This window comes from Poromitra crassiceps (genome assembly GCF_964638095.1).
Source record: "Poromitra crassiceps genome assembly, chromosome: 8".
Taxonomy (NCBI): domain Eukaryota; kingdom Metazoa; phylum Chordata; class Actinopteri; order Beryciformes; family Melamphaidae; genus Poromitra; species Poromitra crassiceps.
In genome coordinates, this window is record NC_139629.1 from 15,888 (window position 1) to 41,997 (window position 26,110).

The 26,110-nt window shown below is 46.6% G+C and overlaps 1 protein-coding gene across 1 annotated transcript in view; it reads right to left on the reverse strand.

The window, feature by feature from the left end:
• Positions 1 to 2,076: 2,076 nt before the first annotated feature.
• The window catches only part of LOC310781444 (hyccin 2-like), a gene marked incomplete at its 3' end in the record, with an annotated part of 74,210 nt that continues 50,176 nt past the window's right edge, over positions 2,077 to 26,110 (reverse strand). Inside the window, exons 7-12 of the mRNA XM_083642077.1 lie at positions 24,058 to 24,174; positions 13,512 to 13,599; positions 9,002 to 9,158; positions 6,473 to 6,643; positions 2,973 to 3,190; positions 2,077 to 2,511 (exon numbers count right to left, since the gene is read on the reverse strand). Of these exons, the coding sequence (XP_083498203.1) occupies positions 2,077 to 2,511; positions 2,973 to 3,190; positions 6,473 to 6,643; positions 9,002 to 9,158; positions 13,512 to 13,599; positions 24,058 to 24,174 (1,186 nt within the window). The remainder of the gene's footprint in view (positions 2,512 to 2,972; positions 3,191 to 6,472; positions 6,644 to 9,001; positions 9,159 to 13,511; positions 13,600 to 24,057; positions 24,175 to 26,110) is intronic.

A 26,110-nucleotide genomic window follows, 5' to 3' on the forward strand; every position in this document is an offset into this window, starting at 1 on the left:
TTGAGGGAATTGTAAATAATCAGGTCATCCCACTGTTTGATGTTCACATCTGAGAGAGAAACACAAAACCTGAAGACAGATAGAGACAGAGACAGATCAGCCGTGTCACTTTGCAGCTAAATGTTGTGCATGGCGCCGGCGTGGTTCAACTGAAATGCGAGGCCAAGACCTTCAGTCACAACTCCTCACATGAACATGCACAGATTGTACAGAGTCCTTACAGCTGCAGTGTGTGAAACCACTGCTTATTCCAGACTGATCAAGTTCTCCACCTTCAGAACCACTGCTTATTCCAGACTGATCAAGTTCTCCACCTTCAGAACCAATGGGGACATTTGCCCCGCCTCTGACTGAATGGGATTGGAGACAGGTGTCTGTGTGGCAGGTGAATACACAATGAGGTAGAACAAAATGTTTCCTGTGCATCCAATCACAGCACACATGATCGTCACGGTGATGGACCGCTGAGGCGCAGTGACTACTATGAGCCTCCAGGGGGCAGTAATTCACTTGCTCAAAAACAAGGAAAATTTCACACATCCACACAGACTGTCAGACGGACGCACTAATAAGTGCTTTCAGATGGAAGAACCAATGAAATGGACCGAACCACAACCACCATCCAACTTGAAATACAGTCATCGTCCAGAAGTCCAGCATTGTCTTGAATGTTTTTTAGACAGCTCTCCTACAATATCTCCACTGGGAGCTTTAGGCTTAACATCAAGTCACTAGAGGACCTGGAAATACAGTAGATGAGATGTCATCCGGTCCTCTTATAGCTGCACCGTAGCGATGATTTGTCCATTTGAAAGAGCTCACAAGACAAAGCCTTTCCACATTCCAGTTTGACTTGACGACACCAGTGTCAAGTGGGATAATTACAGATCCAAATGAGAAAGAATCATTACAGAATTAAATGAAGCTCAAACAAAATCATTGTCACAAAGTTCAAGAAAAAAAGAGAAAAGAACAAATATTCTTTGGATTGTGATTTTTAAACAGACATTTAAAAGAAATGTGATTCATAAAACAATTTAATTTAAAATGAAGAACCGTCATTAAAAAGGAGATCGTCAGCAGGAAAGATTGCACGTGAGCCCGGGAATGAACAGGAAGGAATGAGACAAAGAACAATAATCCCCCACTCTTCTCCACATGAGCAACAGTTAAGTCTTATTGCTGATTCAATACGAAAACAGACTGATTCAGTCAGGAACTTCAACTCTCTGAAATGTCATAGATCCCCCTATAGCTTTCCCAATGCCTCCTTTTGCTCCAGCGTTTCTGTGTACTGTCACAGAGGTGGAATGCTCCGTTTGGTCAGAAGGGATGACGCAGTAACACGCTGTGGTCTTATAGACCAGCAGTGTGGTCACAGTAGTGGGGAGTTCTGTTCTATTGCCTGGCTCTTTCCATTTGTTGTTGTTCTCAGTGTCACCACCAGGGACTGCAGATGAAGACATTTTTGACTTTAGTGGAGGCTGAATTTGTGGAGAGCTAACCCTCTGAGATCTGAGATCACCACAAAGTCCCCTCCTACAGTATGCATGTGCACACACGCACGCACGCACACAGGCACGCACACACACACACACACACACACACACACACACACACACACGCACACACACGAATAGTCAACACAGATAGGTAGGCAGGAGCTGTCACGGTAGGGCTACGACGAGCCATAGAAAAAACCCAGCATGAGGAAGTGTATGTTACTGTATGAGTAGGGTTAGTAGAGTGGTGTGTGTGTGTGTGTGTGTGTGTGTGTGTGTGTGTGTGTGGGTGTGTGCGTGCATGAGTGAGTGTGTGTGTGTGCATGAGAGTGAGTGAGAGTGTGCGTGTGTGTGTGTGCATGAAAGAGAGTGAGTGAGTGTGTGTGTGTGTGCATGAGAGTGAGTGAGAGTGTGCGTGTGTGTGTGTGCATGAAAGAGAGTGAGTGTGTGTGTGTGTGTGTGCATGAGAGTGAGAGTGTGCGTGTGTGTGTGTGTGTGCATGAAAGAGAGTGAGTGAGAGTGTGTGTGTGTGTGTGTGTGTGTGTGTGTGGGCTTGTATCCTCCTCATCCCATATTACACCTGTGATATGATCTGCATGTTGAAGCTGGGGGAGCGTGACTGCCTGGTGAGGGGGGCTCCAGGAGACAGGCGGTCGTGGGCCTCCTCAGGCCTGACTAGGTGCTCCTCCTGCAGGCTGATAGTGGAGTGGCGGTGGGGGCCGCCGACCGGAAGCCCCCCTCCCCTGTCGGAGCCGCCCTCTGCTCCCCCCTTGCTGGCCCCGCCTCCGTTCAGGTTGAGGTTCATGCAGTCAAAAGACTTGCTGGACGAGGTGCTGCCAGTCCGAACCAGCGTGGGCACGACGGGGAAGCTCAGGTGCTTCTTGATGGGACTTAGCTCGATGGCGTCCAAGGCGATGCTGGCTGGGGGCGACTGCTGCCTCTGGTGGTGGTGCCTCCTCAGCGCGGCCTGGGGATCCACAGTCACATCCCGCAGCTTCTCCGCCTCCCTCTAAGGATGTAACAATACATGGCAAGGCGGTGAGAAATCCAGACAAATGTGTAAAGATTCATATTGGTGAGATTAAAAATTAATCGCAACCCCCCCCCCCACACACACACACACAGTTTTTCTTTTATAAAGAAAAGGAAATATGTATTCATTGTAAAGGTTGTGTTTTGCAGTTATACCCTGCCTCAGAAATAAAAAGGGGTTAATTAATTTGACAGACACATAAAATACAGTATTTTGTGGTTTTTGTCTGAGAAATAATTAAAGGAATCTTTTTCAGTCATAATTTATCTGCAATCGCTTTTTTCATCGTGAGAAAATCGTATTGTGAACTCAGTATCATGAATCGTGATTTGATTGTATCGTTGCATCCCTACCTCCCTCTCTCGTTCCTTCTCCCTCTCCCGTTCCTTCTCCTTCTCCCTCTCCCTCTCTCTCTCTCTCTCCCTCTCCCTCTCCCTCTCCCTCTCCCTCTCGCGCTCCTTGTCCCGGGACAGCCGGGCGGTCACGGCTTTCTTGATGCTGCTGCTGCTGCTCTTCAGGCTGCCTCCCCGCTGCCCTGCGCCCCCGCCTGTCTTGGTGCCGCTGGGCTGGCTGCTGTTGGACGCCCCCGATGAGAAGCCCTCGTCTGGGTCGTTCACGTTGAACGAATCCTCCCCACCGCTCATGCCGTCAGTGTCTGAACACGCGTGTATGCACACACACACACACACACACACACACACACACACACACACACACACACACACACACACACACATACATACACACACACACAAAAACACACACACACACACACACACACACACACAAACACAAACACACACACACACACACAAACACACACACACAAGAGAAAAACAATAACATGATAGACGAGGAGACATGTGAGAGGAGCAGAAATCGAGAGAATTCAATTTTGAATTTGAGACGAAGGTCAGAGAGTGACTGAGGGGGCTCGTCAAACATACAGTCAGGCATAATCTGAACAAGAGAGAAGTACTGTGTGGTACTGTGTGGTACTGTGTGACTATTGCAGACACTTTACCGCCAACATTGTGGACACAAAGTTGCTCAGTAATGGTGGAAAGGGTTTGTTTGTTCATTGTAATGTCAGCAGGCCTGAGACAAGCCCTGATTAAAACCAGTCATCATTTCCAAAGAGTGTTCATAAATAATGCCTCCTAGCTGCTCAGTGCTAACGCTAACGCTCATAACACATCACATCTGTTATTAGCTCTTTTCACTCATTATGTACCAACACGACTACAATCCAATATAGACTAGTGCTTTTTATAATCTGACATCTTTTGGATTGACTATTAAAGATGTCTTGCTTAATTTGTCTGGAACACATTGATCATGACCAAAAGACAATCTTTAGCCTGGTTGATAATAACAGAGAGAAGACTGTGGTTGGCAATATATATATATTCAATATATCAATGATTAGCAATATCTGGTGACTCTTTAGTAAAATTCAGGCACAAGACAGACTGACATAAATAGATCTAAACATAAAAGTTTATAATCCATCTATGGGTCCATTGTTTGAAAGCTAAAAGGGAAAACCATTATAAAAACTGAGTTAGAAAAAAAAAGAAATTATGAAATTATTGAATATTGAATTTATGCAAGGAGGAAAAGCCTGCTAAAGAGACGAGACTGTTATGTCTCAACCCTGTCTTCATCATGCTGTGTCTCAACCCTGTCTTCATCATGCAGTGTCTCAACCCTGTCTTCATCATGCTGTGTCTCAACCATGTCTTCATCATGCAGTGTCTCAACCCTGTCTTCATCATGCTGTGTCTCAACCCTGTCTTCATCATGCAGTGTCTCAACCCTGTCTTCATCATGCTGTGTCTCAACCCTGTCTTCATCATGCAGTGTCTCAACCCTGTCTTCATCATGCAGTGTTGGGACAAACTAAATGGGATGTGGGGGCTCTGCAGGCGGTTAGAGCACCAGAGAAACAAAGACAAAGAGGAAAAGGCCTGAGCTGACATGCACAAGACACGACAAGAAGACGCATGCTCTCCCGCATCATTCCTCCTTTCTCCTGCAGGTGGCGCTGGCTCAGCGGCCGCTCGCTTGGCTGGCCCCGAGGAGCCTGCCAACCTGGGGAGAGCACTGAGACCTCATAAGATCAATACTAGCACTCCAGTTAGAAGTGACAGACCAGCAGGCCAGACGGGCCTGTCTGCTAGCCAATCCCAAAGAAAGACCTGAAACTTTACACACAAGTTGAACAGGGTGACAATTAAGTTCCCATAAGTTGCAGCCATAACAATGCAGCCCCAGACTACAGTTTTATTTATGGGCAGTTAGTAACATTTCCAAAATGGAAAGACCAGTACAGTAGTTGTGCACACAGTCATACAGGAAATCAAAAGCACCACAGTTCTCTTGTAACTGGATGGCAGAGTTCTGTTCTAATGAAACTAAGCAGAGAAATATGATTTCTGCACAGAGAAAGAGCATGGGCAGAGGGTGGGATGGCAGGCGGACAAACGATGACAAGCTGATCTTCAGTCATGTCAAAGCATCTGACTGTAATGACCAATAAGCATATTATTGATACTCACAGTAAAATAGCTTTTGCACCATTGGATTTGCTCAACTATATTTCAATCTAAACTGTTGAGCAACATGAAAGTAATGTGTTCATTTGAAATGTGTCATGATGTTGAGCTTTGCATGCACATGCTTTGAGGCACGAGGAAGGGGCTGTTTCTCACTCACTGAGCTCACAGAGGACAAACATGTCACCTAGCAGAAACATTAGCGTACAAGCTAAGCTAGCTGCTGGACTGAGAAACAACAAGGACAGCCTCTCTCTGTTCAACAGCACCAGCAGATGGGCATTGCTGTCCGGATTGACCCAAAACGTATTGTGGCGCTGTCAAACACCACCAGGGGCAGTAGACAAATGCCAAGCAGTCCGGTCCTCTGAGCCACTTTTGTAAAATTGATATATTTTTCCTATTAAGACTGCAGAAAAAATAAATCCATGAAACCAATTATCCGACATGAAGAAGTGACCACCACTGCTATCTCAAAGCATCAGCTGCCAGGAGAAAGACAGAGTCAAAGGTCAAGTGGCATGCTCTGAGCAGCAGGCTCTGAGCAGCAGGCTCTGAGCAGCATGCTCCGAGCAGCATACTCCGAGCAGCATGCTCTGAGCAGCAGGCTCTGAGCAGCATGCTCTGAGCAGCAGACTCTGAGCAGCAGACTCTGAGCAGCAGGCTCTGAGCAGCATGCTCTGGGCAGCATGCTCTGAGCAGCATGCTCTGAGCAGCAGGCTCTGAGCAGCAGGCTCTGAGCAGCAGGCTCTGAGCAGCATGCTCTGAGCAGCATGCTCTGAGCAGCAGACTCTGAGCAGCAGGTTCTGAACAGCAGGCTCTGAGCAGCATGTTCTGGGCAGCATGCTCTGAGCAGCACGCTCTGAGCAGCATGCTCTGAGCAGCATGTTCTGGGCAGCAGGCTCTGAGCAGCATGCTCTGGGCAGCATGCTCTGAGCAGCATGCTCTGAGCAGCATGCTCTGCAGTAAGCATGCTCAGTGAGTGACAAGGGGAGCAACTCTAAAGTTACATGGCAAGGAGAAAGCGAGGACATGACATGATGATGATGACTGGCGCATGCAAAACGGCACACACTTCCTTCAAACCCAGAATAGTACTCTTCCACTCTTTGAGGAGAGGACAATAGTGGTGATCTGGCACTAGGGGGGGTTGTTGAGTAAGGGTCTTATAGACTGGAGGAGTTAGTATACTCTGGGGAAGCGAAGAGGCAGCCGGAACGAGAATGGCATAAGCGTCCAGTTAGCCCACCGAGTTGGGGAGGAGGGGGAGGAGGAGGAGGGGTGGGAGGATACAGGGTGAAGGGCACCTCCTCCTGAGACCCTCCCTGCTCTGACTTCCTCCCCTGTCCCCATACGGGACGTCCTCCCCTGTCCCCTACCCTCGAGTGTGATGGGGGGAACGATGCTGCCGCTGCTGCTGTGGTGGCTGTGAGCCCGCCCTCCTCTCTTCTCTTTGGCCGCCGGCTCCCAGGGAGTGTGCTGATGGTGGGTGTGGCTAGGAGGACTGACGGCGAGGCTGAACTCTGCATCGCTTGAGTAGTCAAAACAATCTGGGGGTCAACGACACAGACGGGGAAATGTGCTCCTTTAGTGGCAGCAAGCCTCAACCGATTCGGGACACTGTAGCCCAGTGTTTTCGGAGTCTGAAGCAGTCGCTAGATGAAACTCTTAAAGGGATAGTGCACTCAAATCTGAAAACTGTTTTTTGTTGGACTCTCATGTAAGTCAAACTGCAAAAGACTTAACACAGGTCAGTTGTCTATCAACTGATACCTAGATAACAAAATGCATGAAAAGGGAACTACTAACAAACAAACAAACAAACAAACAAAAGTGGGTGAACTGTCCCTTTCATCATCCATTTACTGGGTAAAATTGAGCAGTGAGTACAGTAGCAGCTAGAGGCATCATCTGTCCTGAGTTTCTCTCAAACTGGGCAACTGCAGAATTCCTTCTGAAGCGACTGTAACTAGTGATAGACAGTAGGGCTGTGGCGATTCACTTATCTCCCGATTCGATACTATCACGATTCTTGGGTGCCGATTCGATTTATATTGCGATTCTTAAGTATTGCGATTCTACGATTATTGCGATTCGATATTACGATTTATTGCGATTTTTGTTTATTTTTTTCTTTTATTTTTTCAGTTTGTTTGCTTTTTTACACTAGATTAGAACATGGGAAAAGTTGAATCATACACTAGAGACTGTATATTATATATCATGAGTAGGGCTGGGCGATATAGTTAAAAACAGGGGCGGACTGGGATCATAATTCAGGCCGGGCATTAGATACCAAGCAGGCCAGGCCGATATGGGCCAACGCGCGTGAAATTTGGTCCGTTTGAAGCCAGATTTGGGCCGTTTGAAGTCCAATTTTACAATGAGATGCACCCACTTTAACCCTGAAGTGTAATTATTACTTCAGACTAACTAATAAAGTAATAAAACCACTAGTAAACCAGTAGGCGGCGCCTGGCCTGGTGTTCAGTGAGTGGCCTGACTGCAAGCACCAAAAAAAAAAAAAAAATTTTTTTTTTTTTTTTAATTTGCGATTATCGATTCTGGAATAAAAGATCGATCCAAAAAATCGTGACATTAAAAATCGCGATACTTAGGTGAATCGATTTTTTCCCCCACCCCTAATAGACAGCACAGCACACATTCAAGAGAACAGCCAAGACAAGCAAAGAAAGAGCCGTGAGTGACACAAAGAGAGGTGACATGACCACAATTACATCTTTGACATGAAACACCATTTGGACACTGGACAGTGCTCTTGATGTGAGTGGATTCCACAAACACCACCAGATGTCTCTTACCAAATAGCCCACATTTGTGGCCTTAAAGGATAAGTTCACCCAAAAATGAAAATTCACTCGTATCATGCTCCATGCCAGTGGAAGGTCGAGTGAAGTTTTTTAGTCCACAAATCCTGGAGCTTCCCAGGGAAACAGCATTGCAGTATTCGCCTAAACAACTGAAGTGAATGCTGAATGGTGACCCAATTTCAAAATGTAATAAATAAATACAAATAAAAAGGCTCCATACTGCTCCTCACGTGTAATCCAAGTCTTCAAAAGCCCCGACATGCCAAGTTGACTTTAAAAGATGTAATTTACCTCCAACCTTTTAGCATAAATCCTGGCTGTATATCCAGGTAAGCCCAAGCCGTGTCCGTGTCCACCCCGTCTGAAGTGGGTGCACGAGCTCCAAGGTGCCTACATGCACCGCTAGAAATATTTCTGGTTTCCTTTCCTGCATTTTTGGACGTAATCCTCTTGTGAAAAGTGTTCGCTAATCGCTACACACCTGGACTGCATGGAGGGATTCAACGGAGGAGTTGAGATCCAGATGAAGAGCAAACGGGCAAACGTTTGAGCTCGTGCAAACATTTGAGACGCGGCTCGGAGCTACCTGGATACAGTGAGGAAGAGGTTGGGGTATCATCATCATCATCGTTCACCACCACCATTCCCTTCAGTTGTTAAGGAGAATACTGCAGCACTATTTCCCTGGGAAGCTCCTGGACTGTTTTGTGGACTAAAAAAAACTTCATTGACTTTCCACTGGCATCAGGGTGATTAGATGAGTGAATTTTCATTTTTGAGTGAAATTATCCTTTAAAGGAGAAAAAAAAATCAGTAAAAGCTCAGTTAGCTAATAAATATATATCGCTTAAATCATCAGTTAAAACTGTTTGGTTAAGTTTCTAGTCCAACCTGCTCAACTTAATGGGGAATACTGGGGCAAAATAAATGTACTGTATTGAATCTTATGTCTTATCAACTGAATCGTCAATCTCTCTCTCAAACACTGAGGATCGCTTCGCTGTCCATTCTGTGTTGCAGCCATGATGGGACACTCTCCCGTACGCTCCTCTGTGACACTGGGGGGCGCTGTCTTACCCTCTCTCTTCCAGCGGTGGCGCCGTATGGAGGCGGTGGTGATGGCCGAGATGGAGATGCGTCTGACGGTGGGCGTCACCTCCACCTGGAGCACCTTGCGCCCCCGCGGCTCATCGGGAGCGCTGTCTGGCAGAGAGTTCTTCATGGCATTCCCCAGCTGATAAACAAAGATGTATATTACCATACAACTCATTGTCTTAATTATATGTGCATACACTGACACATCACTCTATACAAGCCCACATAAACAAAGGCACATTGAAAGATTGTTTTTTTGAAACGTCAAAGCACACATAGTGGGGGGGGGATAGTGATAGAACATCACTATCCCCCCCTTGTGGCCAGGTGGGCTGCCTGCCACGGGCCAGCCAGAATGTCTGGTCGTCAGCACAGAGCCCCATCTACCCGCCTTCCCTCTCAACATCAATAAGCTGGACTCTGGCCCCAAACATATCAAGGCTGCTCTCCTCAATGTGAGGTCACTGTCAAACAAATCCTTGCTCGTCAGTGACTTGATTACAGACTACAATCTGGACATAATGCTTCTGACAGAGACCTGGCTGGATCAGGACACCAATATGGCTGTTCTTTCTGAATCAGCCCCACCGAACTTTAGTTTTATTGACACTCCCAGGCCTGACAAGAGGGGGGGCGGTGTAGCGATTATTTTCTCTGATAGATTCCAATGTAGGCAGGTAACATTTGGAGACTTTTCTTCCTTTGAATATCTCGCTGTCACCCTGAAGAGCTCCTCCACTGTCTTAATACTTATTATTTATCGACCACCAAAGTACTCAAGTAGCTTTTTTGACGAGTTTGCTGAACTATTGTCATTAATTTCCATAAAATATAACTGCATTTCTATTTCTGGAGATTTCAATTTTCACATTGACAATGCTAATGACAATTATGCTAAAGAACTGATCAATTTACTAGAGACATTTGAACTGTCCCAGCATGTCTCTGGCCCTACTCACAACAGAGGCCATACCCTGGACTTAGTCATCTCGAGGGGTTTTATATGTTCATCTATCTCCAAAATCGATGTTGCCCTGTCCGACCACCTCTGTATCTTCTTTGTAATGGAGATCTCCCCTGTAACCATTCCCAGATCACAAACCATCAAAAGACGTAACATTACTCCTAGCTCCAGTTCTCTGTTCATGGAAAATTTCTTCTCTCCTTTAACAACCTCCTCCTCTTCTACTCCTCCTACCTCTGTCAATGACATTCTTGTTATCTTCAATGCAACTGTCCTGAATGTTATTGATAGTGTGGCGCCTGTTAGAACAAAAATGTTATCTGGCAAGCTTAAAGCACCGTGGAGGAATGCTGCCTCTGTCAGGAATATGAAGAAAAACTGCAGGAAAGCTGAGCGTAAATGGCGCAAATCGAACCTGCATGTCCACCACACTATTTACAAAGATAGCCTTCACTCCTACAACCTTGAGCTAAAAAAATCGAGACAATCATACTTCTCTGACATCATTAACAAAAATGTAAACAATGCCCGTACCCTTTTTGCCACTGTTGATAGACTGATTAACCCCCCGCTATGTGTACCACCTGAATTCCTTTCCACTGATAAATGTAATGAGTTTGCTGCCTTTTTTAATGACAAAATCATCAAGATCAGACAAGCCATCAGTGGCTCCTCACTGAAAAATGATGCGAGTCCACCACCCCCCCCCCCGATCCTAACTAACTCAATAAGTCTGTCTCACTTTAGCGCAATTGATCCAAAAACTTTGGATGAAATTGTGCATGGCCTTAAGTCATCCACGTGTTGCCTGGACACCCTCCCAACTAGCTTTTTTAAAAGCATCTATAACTGCCTTTCATTTGACCTTGTACAAATAGTTAACTGCTCCCTCTTGACCGGCACTTTTCCTGAATCTCTCAAAACTGCAGTAATCAAACCCTTACTTAAAAAGCGTAGTCTTGACTCCTCATTACTTAATAACTATAGACCAATATCAAATCTCCCATTCATAAGCAAAATCATTGAAAAGGCTGTTTATCTTCAACTAAACAGATTTCTATCCACAAATAATCTACTAGATAAATTCCAATCAGGTTTCCGTCCCCATCACAGTACTGAGACCGCACTCACAAAGGTTCTCAACGACATTAGAATAAACTCAGATGCCGGAAAAAACTCAATTCTAGTATTATTGGACCTCAGCGCTGCGTTCGACACCGTCGATCACTCAATTCTATTAGACAGGTTAGAAAACTGGGTGGGGCTCTCTGGTACGGCCCTCCAGTGGTTTAAGACGTATCTCCAGGACAGAAAATACTTGGTATCCATTGGCAATTACACCTCCGACATAACTCAAATGATATGTGGGGTCCCTCAGGGATCCATCATGGGGCCTGTTCTATTTAACTTATACATGCTCCCTTTAGCTCTAATTATGCAAAGAAATCATATAGCCTACCATAACTATGCAGATGATACACAACTGTACATAACTCTTTCATCAGGCGATCATGCTCCCATTGACTCACTCTGTCAGTGCATTGATCAAATTAACGACTGGATGTGTAAAAACTTCCTCCAGCTAAATAAAGACAAAACTGAGGTGATCGTTTTTGGTCCGAAAGAACGACAACTTCAAATTGCAGCCTGCCTCGAGGTTCTTTCCTTTAAGCCAAAGGACCAAGTAAAAAACCTTGGAGTTACTATCGACTATCGACTATCGACTATCGACTCCGATTTCAGCTCACACATTAAGTCGGTCAGAAAATCTGCTTTTTATCATCTAAAAAATATTGCTCGGATTAGGGGCTTCATGTCCAGTCAGGACTTGGAAAAACTAATTCATGCCTTTATTTACAGTAGATTAGACTACTGTAACAGCCTTTTCTCAGGTTTGTCAAATAAAGAACTTTGACAACTCCAGCTCATTCAAAATGCTGCTGCTAGGGTCCTAACTAGGACTGGGAGGGCTAATCATATTACCCCTGTTCTTAAATCTTTACACTGGCTCCCTGTAGGTTACAGAATTAAATTTAAAATCCTTCTTTTAGCTTACAAATCACTCAACGGCCTAGGCCCACAATACTTAGCAGATCTCCTCCCTCGCTATGAACCAACTAGACCTCTCAGGTCAGCTGGGTCTGGCCTAATAGCTGTCCCAAGGATCCACTCAAACCAGGGCAGGGCCGCCTTTACACACTGTGCTGCTGTTAGCTGGAACAACCTGCCTGAGGCCCTCAGATTTTCCTCAACACTTCCGATTTTTAAAAACGGTCTAAAAACGTTTCTGTTTAGCACTGCTTTTAACTGCTGAAATGTCTATTTATCCTATTATTTTCCTGTATTGACCAAACGTGTAGCATCTTACTGCTTTTTGCTTTTTATTGTCTTTTTATCTTCTTTTATTCTCTTATGTCTGTAATGTCTTGTGAAGCACTTTGAATTGCTTTATGTATGAAATGTGCTATATAATTAAAATTGACTTGACTTGACTTGACACATCTTTAAATGTAAAAAATATTACATTTTCTGCATGAACATTTGTCAGACGATCAAGAGTGTGTGATAGTTATGCTTTTATTTTGAAGGCAAAACCTTCCTACCTCCGGTCTTGTTCTGGCTAATTATGTATAGCTTGACAAAATTGCGGATGCTACAATTGATTAGCTTATTAACCCGGAAAAACACTTTTCGCAGTGAGCAGGAAACTGATTCCACCATTGAAATCAGCGTGACCTGTCCATGTTAGTCAGCTAGAGTTTTAGTCACTCAGTGCGTTTTGAGAAATCGTTGTGATGTGAAAAGGTAGAATATACCGGTACATGGATAACAGACTTCCGGGGAGGTGTGTGCACCAGTATCCCACGCAGACTTACACACAAAAATACCCAGAAACAACTTAGATTTTGGACAATCGTCTTCATCAGTCCCTGCCTATGCCACTGCTCAATGTCCATGGTGCATGTGCACTTTCAGATCGACTGGTGAGAAGAGGTGGACCTAAATGCACAATGCTGTTGGTCTTACCAGCAGGGGCTGGGAGTAAAGTTCTTACCAGGAGGGGCTGGGAGTAAAGTTCTTACCAGGAGGGGCTGGGAGTAAAGTTCTTACCAGAGGGGCTGGGAGTAAAGTTCTTACCAGGAGGGGCTGGGAGTAAAGTTCTTACCAGGAGGGGCTGGGAGTAAAGTTCTTACCAGGAGGGGCTGGGAGTAAAGTTCTTACCAGGAGGGGCTGGGAGTAAAGTTCTTACCAGAGGGGCTGGGAGTAAAGTTCTTACCAGGAGGGGCTGGGAGTAAAGTTCTTACCAGGAGGGGCTGGGAGTAAAGTTCTTACCAGAGGGGCTGGGAGTAAAGTTCTTACCAGGAGGGGCTGGGAGTAAAGTTCTTACCAGGAGGGGCTGGGAGTAAAGTTCTTACCAGGAGGGGCTGGGAGTAGAGTTCTTACCAGGAGGGGCTGGGAGTAAAGTTCTTACCAGGAGGGGCTGGGAGTAAAGTTCTTACCAGGAGGGGCTGGGAGTAGAGTTCTTACCAGGAGGGGCTGGGAGTAGAGTTCCAGCTGGGCTCTGTACAGGACGTCCTCCAGTGCTTCGCGCCCCATCTCCCACTCTCCATTGTATCTACAACACATCACACACACACACACACACACACACACACACACGCACACACACACACACACACACACACACACATACATACATACATACATCACGAGGTCACATTGTGAGCTGGAGTAAATAGCAGTGTCTGTCTGACGAGGTGCCTTGATGCCTGAGTCACATCACCTGGACTATTATTACAGTGATGAAATAAGGCCAGGGCCTACAGGGCCTACAGGAAGTGATGAAATAAGGCCAGGGCCTACAGGGCCTACAGGAAGTGATGAAATAAGGCCAGGGCCTACAGGAAGTGATGAAATAAGACCAGGGCCTACAGGAAGTGATGAAATAAGACCCAGGGCCTACAGGAAGTGATGAAATAAGACCCAGGGCTACAGGAAGTGATGAAATAAGGCCAGGGCTACAGGAAGTGATGAAATAAGGCCAGGGCCTACAGGAAGTGATAAAATAAGGCCCATAAGACCAGGGCCTACAGGAAGTGATGAAATAAGGCCCATAAGACCAGGGCCTACAGGAAGTGATGAAATAAGACCAGGGCCTACAGGAAGTGATGAAATAAGACCCAGGGCCTACAGGAAGTGATGAAATAAGACCAGGGCCTACAGGAAGTGATGAAATAAGACCCAGGGCCTACAGGAAGTGATGAAATAAGACCCAGGGCCTACAGGAAGTGATGAAATAAGAGGCCAGGGCCTACAGGAAGTAATGAAATAAGAGGCCAGGGCCTACAGGAAGTGATGAAATAAGACCAGGGCCTACAGGAAGTGATGAAATAAGACCAGGGCCTACAGGAAGTGATGAAATAAGGCCAGGGCTACAGGAAGTGATGAAATAAGACCAGGGCCTACAGGAAGTGATGAAATAAGACCCAGGGCCTACAGGAAGTGATGAAATAAGGCCAGGGCCTACAGGAAGTGATTAAATAAGACCAGGGCCTACAGGAAGTGATGAAATAAGGCCCATAAGACCAGGGCCTACAGGAAGTGATGAAATAAGGCCAGGGCCTACAGGAAGTGATGAAATAAGACCAGGGCCTACAGGAAGTGATGAAATAAGGCCCATAAGACCAGGGCCTACAGGAAGTGATGAAATAAGGCCAGGGCCTACAGGAAGTGATGAAATAAGGCCAGGGCCTACAGGAAGTGATGAAATAAGACCCAGGGCTACAGGAAGTGATGAAATAAGACCAGGGCCTACAGGAAGTGATGAAATAAGACCAGGGCTACAGGAAGTGATGAAATAAGACCAGGGCCTACAGGAAGTGATGAAATACGACCAGGGCCTACAGGAAGTGATGAAATAAGACCCAGGGCCTACAGGAAGTGATTAAATAAGGCCAGGGCTACAGGAAGTGATGAAATAAGACCAGGGCCTACAGGAAGTGATGAAATAAGACCAGGGCCTACAGGAAGTGATGAAATAAGACCAGGGCCTACAGGAAGTGATGAAATAAGACCAGGGCCTACAGGAAGTGATGAAATAAGGCCAGGGCTACAGGAAGTGATGAAATAAGACCAGGGCCTACAGGAAGTGATGAAATAAGACCAGGGCCTACAGGAAGTGATGAAATAAGACCCAGGGCCTACAGGAAGTGATGAAATAAGACCCAGGGCTACAGGAAGTGATGAAATAAGGCCAGGGCCTACAGGAAGTGATGAAATAAGACCAGGGCCTACAGGAAGTGATGAAATAAGGCCCATAAGACCAGGGCCTACAGGAAGTGATGAAATAAGGCCAGGGCCTACAGGAAGTGATGAAATAAGACCAGGGCCTACAGGAAGTGATGAAATAAGGCCCATAAGACCAGGGCCTACAGGAAGTGATGAAATAAGGCCAGGGCCTACAGGAAGTGATGAAATAAGACCAGGGCCTACAGGAAGTGATGAAATAAGGCCCATAAGACCAGGGCCTACAGGAAGTGATGAAATAAGGCCAGGGCCTACAGGAAGTGATGAAATAAGGCCAGGGCCTACAGGAAGTGATGAAATAAGACCAGGGCCTACAGGAAGTGATGAAATAAGACCAGGGCCTACAGGAAGTGATGAAATAAGACCAGGGCTACAGGAAGTGATGAAATAAGACCAGGGCCTACAGGAAGTGATGAAATAAGACCAGGGCCTACAGGACGTGATGAAATAAGACCCAGGGCCTACAGGAAGTGATGAAATAAGGCCAGGGCTACAGGAAGTGATGAAATAAGACAAGGGCCTACAGGAAGTGATGAAATAAGACCAGGGCCTACAGGAAGTGATGAAATAAGACCCAGGGCCTACAGGAAGTGATGAAATAAGGCCAGGGCCTACAGGAAGTGATTAAATAAGACCAGGGCCTACAGGAAGTGATGAAATAAGGCCCATAAGACCAGGGCCTACAGGAAGTGATGAAATAAGGCCAGGGCCTACAGGAAGTGATGAAATAAGACCAGGGCCTACAGGAAGTGATGAAATAAGGCCCATAAGACCAGGGCCTACAGGAAGTGATGAAATAAGGCCAGGGCCTACAGGAAGTGATGAAATAAGGCCAGGGCCTACAGGAAGTGATGAAATAAGACCCAGGGCTACAGGAAGTGATGAAATAAGACCAGGGCCTACAGGAAGTGATGAAATAAGACCAGGGCTACAGGAAGTGATGAAATAAGACCAGGGCCTACAGGAAGTGATGAAATACGACCAGGGCCTACAGGAAGTGATGAAATAAGACCCAGGGCCTACAGGAAGTGATTAAATAAGGCCAGGGCTACAGGAAGTGATGAAATAAGACCAGGGCCTACAGGAAGTGATGAAATAAGACCAGGGCCTACAGGAAGTGATGAAATAAGACCAGGGCCTACAGGAAGTGATGAAATAAGACCAGGGCCTACAGGAAGTGATGAAATAAGGCCAGGGCTACAGGAAGTGATGAAATAAGACCAGGGACTACAGGAAGTGATGAAATAAGACCAGGGCCTACAGGAAGTGATGAAATAAGACCCAGGGCCTACAGGAAGTGATGAAATAAGACCCAGGGCTACAGGAAGTGATGAAATAAGGCCAGGGCCTACAGGAAGTGATGAAATAAGACCAGGGCCTACAGGAAGTGATGAAATAAGGCCCATAAGACCAGGGCCTACAGGAAGTGATGAAATAAGGCCAGGGCCTACAGGAAGTGATGAAATAAGACCAGGGCCTACAGGAAGTGATGAAATAAGGCCCATAAGACCAGGGCCTACAGGAAGTGATGAAATAAGGCCAGGGCCTACAGGAAGTGATGAAATAAGACCAGGGCCTACAGGAAGTGATGAAATAAGGCCCATAAGACCAGGGCCTACAGGAAGTGATGAAATAAGGCCAGGGCCTACAGGAAGTGATGAAATAAGGCCAGGGCCTACAGGAAGTGATGAAATAAGACCAGGGCCTACAGGAAGTGATGAAATAAGACCAGGGCCTACAGGAAGTGATGAAATAAGACCAGGGCTACAGGAAGTGATGAAATAAGACCAGGGCCTACAGGAAGTGATGAAATAAGACCAGGGCCTACAGGACGTGATGAAATAAGACCCAGGGCCTACAGGAAGTGATGAAATAAGGCCAGGGCTACAGGAAGTGATGAAATAAGACAAGGGCCTACAGGAAGTGATGAAATAAGACCAGGGCCTACAGGAAGTGATGAAATAAGACCAGGGCCTACAGGAAGTGATGAAATAAGACCAGGGCCTACAGGAAGTGATGAAATAAGACCAGGGCCTACAGGAAGTGATGAAATAAGACCCAGGGCTACAGGAAGTGATGAAATAAGGCGAGGGCTACAGGAAGTTATGAAATAAGGCCAGGGCCTACAGGAAGTGATGAAATAAGACCAGGGCCTACAGGAAGTGATGAAATAAGACCAGGGCCTACAGGAAGTGATGAAATAAGACCCAGGGCCTACAGGAAGTGATGAAATAAGACCAGGGCCTACAGGAAGTGATGAAATAAGACCCAGGGCCTACAGGAAGTGATGAAATAAGGCCAGGGCTACAGGAAGTGATGAAATAAGACCAGGGCCTACAGGAAGTGATGAAATAAGACCAGGGCCTACAGGAAGTGATGAAATAAGACCAGGGCCTACAGGAAGTGATGAAATAAGACCAGGGCCTACAGGAAGTGATGAAATAAGGCCCGGGCCTACAGGAAGTGATGAAATAAGACCAGGGCCTACAGGAAGTGATGAAATAAGACCCAGGGCCTACAGGAAGTGATGAAATAAGACCCAGGGCCTACAGGAAGTGATGAAATAAGAGGCCAGGGCCTACAGGAAGTGATGAAATAAGAGGCCAGGGCCTACAGGAAGTGATTAAATAAGACCAGGGCCTACAGGAAGTGATTAAATAAGACCAGGGCCTACAGGAAGTGATGAAATAAGGCCAGGGCTACAGGAAGTGATGAAATAAGACCAGGGCCTACAGGAAGTGATGAAATAAGACCCAGGGCCTACAGGAAGTGATGAAATAAGGCCAGGGCCTACAGGAAGTGATTAAATAAGACCAGGGCCTACAGGAAGTGATGAAATAAGGCCCATAAGACCAGGGCCTACAGGAAGTGATGAAATAAGGCCAGGGCCTACAGGAAGTGATGAAATAAGACCAGGGCCTACAGGAAGTGATGAAATAAGGCCCATAAGACCAGGGCCTACAGGAAGTGATGAAATAAGGCCAGGGCCTACAGGAAGTGATGAAATAAGGCCAGGGCCTACAGGAAGTGATGAAATAAGACCCAGGGCTACAGGAAGTGATGAAATAAGACCAGGGCCTACAGGAAGTGATGAAATAAGACCAGGGCCTACAGGAAGTGATGAAATAAGACCAGGGCTACAGGAAGTGATGAAATAAGACCAGGGCCTACAGGAAGTGATGAAATACGACCAGGGCCTACAGGAAGTGATGAAATAAGACCCAGGGCCTACAGGAAGTGATGAAATAAGGCCAGGGCTACAGGAAGTGATGAAATAAGACCAGGGCCTACAGGATAGGGTTGTAGCGGTACTAAATTTCTGTTTCGGTGCCGGTACCAATTTGTATTTCGATACTTTCGATACTTTTCGATACTTTTTGTAAAAAAAAAAAGTGAAACTGTCCAATGTCAAGATTTGGCTTTATTTTAAGAGTTTGGGAACAATTACACCAATAAATTGGTGTGGCATTTAAATGCTGAACAAAACAAACCTTTTGAGCAGTGAGAATACCGGTAAGTAAAATAAAGTAATGCCAGTGAAAATAAAATGACCATAAAACACTAGCCTATAGCAGCAAAAACTCAGAGAAACACCAATAACAACAATAAATAAATAATTGGTGGCATTTAAATTCTGTCTAACTTTTACTTGTCAAATAAGTACACACTCAGTAACATAACACAAATCTTTTGAACAGTGGGAAATGGGAATAAGTAAAATAAATAAAATAAATAATAATATAATAAAACACTATAGCAGCAGAAACTCAAATCTTTTTTTCTTCAACAAGCAGCATGGCTTCATATTCCCATTCTGTCCCCCAGCCTACTCAGCCTAAACCCTAGTTCTCCTATGGGTGGTAGACAGACTCACTGTTTGGCTGACTCTCAGTTTACTCACTCAGTCCCTCCCATCCCAATGTCTTCTTCAGGTTCCTAGCCAAGAAAACGAGGGTGTCAACATGTTCCTCGGTCAGTCTAGATCTTGTTGGACTGCAGATATTCCCAGAAGTACTGAAAACACGTTCAGATGCACAGCTTGATGCTGGAATACAGAGATATTGTCTAGCAAACTGAGCTAAGATGGGCAGGTCTGTCTGGTGTTGCTTCCACCATGCCAGGGGATCCTCTGCAGGGCTGATGTCTCTAAATTGTTTATACTCAGTAATCTCAACTTCCAGTTTAGCACTTCTTGTCATGGGTGGGGCATTCAGGCAGTATTACTCACAGTTTACATCTAACGTTATGTAGGCTACTTTCACGCATACTTCAGTCAGGGTTATCGACAGTCCATATTATTGCCTCTGCACGTTTCCCGACGCTACAGTGAGCGCTCGTTAACTAACGTTACTGCGGAGTCCGCTGTAACGTTAGTACAGCGGAGTCCGCTGTAACGTTAGTTAACGTTAGTTAACGAGCGCATTTTCTCACTGTAGCGTCGGGAAACGTGCAGAGGCAATAATATGGACTGTCGATAACCCTGACTGAAGTATGCGTGAAAGTAGCCTACATAACGTTAGATGTAAACTGTGAAAGGGCACAGCTGCTGCTACTAACTGGGCTGGGAGAGGCTTTGTGTTTAGCCATAGCCTACTTTGCTAGTTTGCTTTTAATGTGCGCGGGTCTGCTCAGTGCTCAGCTGCTTTTTTTCCTCAAACTCTTTTCCTCACCGCTTGACATGTGGATATGACGTCACTCACTCCAGCGCATTTCTTAAAGAGACAGGCTCATATTGACCATTATCAGTCATAGCAGTGGTCGGAAAAGTACCGGGTCTTTTTAAATCTTAGTATAGAACCTGTTCTACAGCAATAGTACCGCGGTTCGGGGGTAGTACCGGTAGTACCTACATCCCTACTACAGGAAGTGATGAAATAAGACCAGGGCCTACAGGAAGTGATGAAATAAGACCAGGGCCTACAGGAAGTGATGAAATAAGACCAGGGCCTACAGGAAGTGATGAAATAAGACCAGGGCCTACAGGAAGTGATGAAATAAGGCCAGGGCTACAGGAAGTGATGAAATAAGACCAGGGCCTACAGGAAGTGATGAAATAAGACCAGGGCCTACAGGAAGTGATGAAATAAGACCCAGGGCCTACAGGAAGTGATGAAATAAGACCCAGGGCTACAGGAAGTGATGAAATAAGGCCAGGGCCTACAGGAAGTGATGAAATAAGACCAGGGCCTACAGGAAGTGATGAAATAAGGCCCATAAGACCAGGGCCTACAGGAAGTGATGAAATAAGGCCAGGGCCTACAGGAAGTGATGAAATAAGACCAGGGCCTACAGGAAGTGATGAAATAAGGCCCATAAGACCAGGGCCTACAGGAAGTGATGAAATAAGGCCAGGGCCTACAGGAAGTGATGAAATAAGGCCAGGGCCTACAGGAAGTGATGAAATAAGACCAGGGCCTACAGGAAGTGATGAAATAAGACCAGGGCCTACAGGAAGTGATGAAATAAGACCAGGGCTACAGGAAGTGATGAAATAAGACCAGGGCCTACAGGAAGTGATGAAATAAGACCAGGGCCTACAGGAAGTGATGAAATAAGACCCAGGGCCTACAGGAAGTGATGAAATAAGGCCAGGGCTACAGGAAGTGATGAAATAAGACCAGGGCCTACAGGAAGTGATGAAATAAGACCAGGGCCTACAGGAAGTGATGAAATAAGACCCAGGGCCTACAGGAAGTGATGAAATAAGGCCAGGGCTACAGGAAGTGATGAAATAAGACCAGGGCCTACAAGAAGTGATGAAATAAGACCAGGGCCTACAGGAAGTGATGAAATAAGACCAGGGCCTACAGGAAGTGATGAAATAAGACCAGGGCCTACAGGAAGTGATGAAATAAGGCCAGGGCCTACAGGAAGTGATGAAATAAGGTCCAGGGCCTACAGGAAGTGATGAAATAAGGCCCATAAGGACAGGGCCTACAGGAAGTGATGAAATAAGGACAGGGCCTACAGGAAGTGATGAAATAAGACCAGGGCCTACAGGAAGTGATGAAATAAGACCAGGGCCTACAGGAAGTGATGAAATAAGACCAGGGCCTACAGGAAGTGATGAAATAAGACCAGGGCCTACAGGAAGTGATGAAATAAGGCCAGGGCCTACAGGAAGTGATGAAATAAGGCCAGGGCCTACAGGAAGTGATGAAATAAGACCAGGGCCTACAGGAAGTGATGAAATAAGACCAGGGCCTACAGGAAGTGATGAAATAAGACCAGGGCCTACAGGAAGTGATGAAATAAGGCCAGGGCCTACAGGAAGTGATGAAATAAGACCCGGGCCTACAGGAAGTGATTAAATAAGACCAGGGCCTACAGGAAGTGATGAAATAAGGCCCGGGCCTACAGGAAGTGATGAAATAAGACCAGGGCCTACAGGAAGTGATGAAATAAGACCAGGGCCTACAGGAAGTGATGAAATAAGGCCCGGGCCTACAGGAAGTGATGAAATAAGACCAGGGCCTACAGGAAGTGATGAAATAAGACCCGGGCCTACAGGAAGTGATGAAATAAGGCCAGGGGCTTAACGTGTGGCTTCACGTGTAAATGTGAGCCCTCAGGCTGCTAATGAATGATGCTGAGGTGACCTGTGGTAGGGATGACTAAAAGGCTGTTCCTCTCCCTCCCACACACACACACACACACACACACACACAGTGCCTCCTCTCCTCCAGCAGCGCTGACTCCTCCAATCTACTGAGTGCTGCCGTACTGTGTGTACCTTCATGGGGGCAATGTGACAGAGTGCATACTCACTCTCTTTGGTCCACTGGAACCTAACAGTGGTGGTTCCAGTGACGAACCAATCAGGAGATCCATCACTGAGGAGGAGGAGCTATCATCAACCCTAATCTGCTTTGCAACGACCGTCCTCATAGCGGATGAAATCACCTGCTCCCACAATGCACTGCTGATCGAATCAGTCTGTACAACGGAGAGTTTCTGTCCTCTGTAGTTTGACGGGCTAAGCTGTTCTCTGCAGTAAATCAGGCCAAACTAGAATAGAGGTTGCCCTCATTAGTGATGTTCTGAAATGGCAAAAGTTCAAAAGTTGTTTGTTATTGTGTTATTATTGTGTTATTTGTAAAAGCACCACCGCGGGAGACCCGGGTTCAATTCCCGGCCGTGGGACTTGCGGTTTGTTCAGACGTTCTTACAGACACAATTGGCTGTGTCTGCGGGTGGGGAGCCGGTGGGGGTATGAGCCCTGGTCCCTGCACTAGCGCCTCCAATGTCCTGCCGGAGAAAGTCCTCGCTGTCAGGTGGAAAGAGGCGGATGGCGACTGCACATGTATCGGAGCAAGCATGTGCTAGTCTCCAACTCTCCCCAGATCAGCAGAGTGGGTGCAGGAACGACCGGGAGAGCAGGAGGAAAAGTACAATTGGAGAGAAAATGAGAGGAAAATCCGGAAGAAAAACAACAACATTGTGTTAAAATGACTCAATGACTCAAATGTGCTCTATCACCCATTATCCTATTTTCCTATTATCTCTTTTCCCTGATTTATTTTATCCCCCATTACTGCAAATTTTAATTTATTTATCCTGGTTGCTGCTCCACCCTCTGCCGATCTGGGGAGAGCTGAAACTGGTCACGCTATTCCAACGAGTTCCCCTCCCTCCGAACAGGCGCCCTGAACGACCAGAGGAGGCACCACTTCAGCGACCAGGGTATTGCATGTTTTTGGTGAAGGGGGTTCCTATATGAAGGAAACCTCCAGGGGGCACGGGGAGAACATGCAAACTCCACACAGAAAGGCCCTTTTGACGACCCCACCCGGGCGGTGGGCACTCGAGGACATGCGGACGGGCACGCAAGGTGGCTGAACACCAGCAAGGTGGCTGAACACCAGCAAGGTGGCTGAACACCAGCAAGGTGGCTGAACACCAGCAAGGTGGCTTAACACCAGCAAGGTGGCTTAACACCAGCAAGGTGGCTTAACACCAGCGAGGTGGCTTAACACCAGCAAGGTGGCTTAACACCAGCAAGGTGGCTTAACACCAGCAAGGTGGCTTAACACCAGCAAGGTGGCTTAACACCAGCGAGGTGGCTGAACACCAGCGAGGTGGCTGAACACCAGCAAGGTGGCTGAACACCAGCGAGGTGGCTGAACACCAGCGAGGTGGCTTAACACCAGCAAGGTGGCTGAACACCAGCGAGGTGGCTTAACACCAGCAAGGTGGCTGAACACCAGCGAGGTGGCTTAACACCAGCGAGGTGGCTGAACACCAGCAAGGTGGCTTAACACCAGCAAGGTGGCTTAACACCAGCAAGGTGGCTTAACACCAGCGAGGTGGCTGAACACCAGCGAGGTGGCTGAACACCAGCGAGGTGGCTGAACACCAGCGAGGTGGCTTAACACCAGCGAGGTGGCTTAACACCACCAAGGTGGCTGAACACCAGCGAGGTGGCTGAACACCAGCAAGGTGGCTTAACACCAGCGAGGTGGCTTAACACCAGCGAGGTGGCTGAACACCAGCGAGGTGGCTGAACACCAGCAAGGTGGCTGAACACCAGCGAGGTGGCTGAACACCAGCGAGGTGGCTTAACACCAGCGAGGTGGCTTAACACCAGCAAGGTGGCTGAACACCAGCAAGGTGGCTTAACACCAGCAAGGTGGCTGAACACCAGCAAGGTGGCTGAACACCAGCAAGGTGGCTTAACACCACCAAGGTGGCTGAACACCAGCAAGGTGGCTGAACACCAGCAAGGGTGCAAAACTGACAGGGAGAGAAGGCAGCTGAAGATACGTACATGGCGTGATAGACGGCAGTCAGCATCTGGACCATGAACTCTGGGTCCAGCAGCACACGGTTACACGGCTCCCTCCAGACCTTCTGCTGCTGCCGCGGGAAGCCACATACACACAACCTGGGGGGGAACGCACACACAGAGACACACACACACACACACACACATACATACAACACACACAGACATGCACACCCAAGGTGAGTACGGTCATACTGAACTCAACAACAAAGGGCAATTTATGAGCAAACAAAGACAGAAGGTTCGGAGAGGTTTTTCGCAAGTTCCTACTACACACAGATAGTTCCTACTACACACAAGCCATTTTCCCACATGCATACCGGAAAATTACCTGTAAGTCAATATCGGACATTTCCCTTCACACTTCGGCTCGCGCATGTGGGAATCTATCAGCAAAATTGCCTGTATGTTGGGGGGCGGGGGGAGCTTGTATGTATGTAGAGAAAGCAAATGCACGAAGCGAAATGTGGAAGTAGTTTGCTTTGATGTGCGCGAATGATTAGATGATGCACTTTGAAGAAGTTGGGATCCGTGTCTGAGAAATAGTTGCTGGTTCGATGTTTATCCGTTCACCTGCGTCGCGTTGAAGCACTTTTTACAGACTGGCTTCGTTTGATGTGTCCGGGCTTGCCTTGCCTTCGGAAATCAGCACGCCCACACATGAAGCTGACATACCGCTCTTATTATCACAAGATCATTTCGCCAGTTTGCTTTAATGTGCGCAAATGATTAGATTATGCCCGCTGGAACATTAAGCAACGTGTGTAGGCTACACCTCGCCCATGAGAGAAGGACCGCTGTCGCGGAAAATGACTGGACCCGTTTCCCACTTGGTCTCCCTTAAGAGCATACCGCTCTTCTGGCTGGCTCGAAACTGGTGAAATCTCCACGACGACGGGGTCGCGCTTATACCGGCACAACGACTTTCCCACATGCAGGCATTAGACCACGTTCCGGTCATTTAGCGGTACAAAGCGCATGTGGGAAAACGATAGATGACTGAAGAGGAGGAACAACACAGGGAACATTAGTCACTTCCTGGATGACATAAACAAAGAGGAAACACGGTGAACACTGAGCAAAGGGGAGCACACATGTACATAGTATAGATCAGGGGCACTCAATTAAAATTCTAAGAGGTCCAGATAGAGAAAATGTCCTCAAGCGAAGGTCCGGAACATTGAGCTTGCGTTATGATTCAGTGCCATTGAACTTAGGCTACTTCAATGATTGCAGTAGCCTAATGGTACAATGTCTGTATGTAGTCAATGACTGACTGTTAAATCAAAATAAACATCAATAATGTTTATTTACAGTTTTCATATTTAACTGGATTAATTATAAATAACTAGCCTACACTAATAATAAATACATGTTCTTTTCTCATTTCAAGTAAAATAATGGCTGCATTTAGAAATAACACAACAGAGTGCTTTGGAAAAATTTGCATCTTAAAATATAGTGCTTTAATTTTAGAAAAATAAGTTCCCCCTTTTCTTCCTTTTCTTAACTCCATTTCACATTTTATCAGTCAGGCTCTCAGCCAACAAACCTCCTTTTCTCTTGATAGAAGTGAGCTCCCACTCTGTTTGTCTGTGCCTGCCTGCCTGCCTGCCTGTCTGTCTGTCTTTCTATCTATCGGTCGCTCGCAATGCAAACTTTGCATGCCGTTGGGCAGTGAATGTGTGTGCGCCCTGGATTTGAGTGTGTGTGTGCTCATGTGTGGCACTTCCATAGACAGCTGGTCAGGATCGCATCACACTTCACGAGACATACTGGTTTTGAACTGCTCGTGAGACCAATGAATGAACATGAGTCTGCCTGCTCTGGATTAAAACTAAAGCTTTGTTTTCACGGGCTACTCGTTTCTTTTGAGCACGCGATGTGAAATACTTCTCTCGCATTTCTCCGAGTCTCGCCTCTCCTCCGTCCGTGTGTCAACTCTCCCGCAGCAGCTAACCTCGCGTCACCAGGCTCTTCTCGGCCAGAAAGATAGCAGCAGCAGCAGCAGGCAGAATCGATTCGCTTGTTGATT